This window comes from Phoenix dactylifera, chromosome 4 (assembly GCF_051530095.1).
Source record: "Phoenix dactylifera cultivar Ajwa chromosome 4, Ajwa_hap1_PhDact_Kaust_v1.1, whole genome shotgun sequence".
NCBI lineage: Eukaryota > Viridiplantae > Streptophyta > Magnoliopsida > Arecales > Arecaceae > Phoenix > Phoenix dactylifera.
In genome coordinates, this window is record NC_143193.1 from 9,635,011 (window position 1) to 9,636,151 (window position 1,141).

A 1,141-nucleotide genomic window follows, 5' to 3' on the forward strand; every position below is an offset into this window, starting at 1 on the left:
GGCATCGGTGTTCCAATGGCAATCCTTGTCAGCATGAGCCTTACCACATCTAGAACATTTATTGATATTCATCTGCTTAGGGTTGTCACTCGTTGATTTCTTGTTTGAACTTTCAGCATTTTCATTGCTCTGCCCCTGAAATTCATTCGATCTATTCCTCTTCTTTTGATTTTTTCCCTTTCCAATCGTTCATCATTAACTTCCCTTTCAATTATTAAAGCCTTATTTACCACAGCTGCATAGGCAGTCAATTCATAAGGTACCACTTGTTTTCTAATTTCAGTCTTTAGTCTCATCTCAAATTTATGCGCTTGATCTAGCTCATCCTCGACTAACTTTAGAACAAATTTGGCTAGCTCGGTATAGCTTCGTATTCTGCAACAGTCATATTTCTTTGCTTTAGATGAATAAACTCTTGCTCTTTTTGCATCCTTACACTCCGAGAAAAATACTTATCATAAAATGCTCCTCGTAATTTTTTCCAAGTGAGTGGCTCCCTATCTTGCTCATATTTATGTTCCAACATCCGCCACCAGTTGAATGCCTCACCTTGCATCATGTATGATGCAAACAAAATCTTTTCATCATCCTGGCATCTCAAGACAGCAAATGCTTTTTCCATATCTGTAAGCCAATTGTCTGCTTCCAACGGTTTTGTAGTCCCCTTGAAAGCTGGAGGAGCCAGCCTCTTAAATTCAGCTATACTGCTACGCTGTTCACACTGTTCCCCTCGTCCTTGCTGTGGTTGTGTCTGGGGCAACTGCGCTTGTTGTTGGAGCAACTGCTGTTGCATCTGCATAAGGCCCACTATGGTCTGCATAACCTGGCATAGGCCCGGCTCTTGTTGTCCTGAGTATCACTAGCAGGATTGACGACTCTCTCCTGCTGAGGGGTGTTACCAACTTGTTGGGGTGTGCTGTCATTTTGCGGGTTGGGTGCCTTATTAGTAGCTCTGCGAGTAGTCTTTTTCTCGTCCGACGTGGAGGCATCCTGACCTATGTCTATCAGATAGCAGCATGCCAATAATAAGCTTACCAGTTCATTACAAGTACATAGAATGGTTACTACAATCATCATAAACTAACGTCCCAATGTTCCTAGTGTCTACCCATCTACACTCATGTCATGTCAGATTTTCTTA

General features: G+C 42.2%; 1 protein-coding gene across 1 annotated transcript; it reads right to left on the minus strand.

Moving 5' to 3' along the window:
• Positions 1–352: 352 nt before the first annotated feature.
• Positions 353–820, minus strand: LOC149753640 (uncharacterized). The gene has a single exon (XM_089930336.1). It carries the CDS (start codon positions 818–820, stop codon positions 353–355), a length of 468 nt encoding a protein of 155 aa, XP_089786462.1.
• Between the last annotated feature and the right edge of the window lie 321 nt (positions 821–1,141).

Coding starts and splice junctions, on each gene's coding strand:
- LOC149753640 (XM_089930336.1), bottom strand. CDS start 820: ATGCAGACCATAGTGGGCCTTATGCAGATGCAACAGCAGTTGCTCCAA.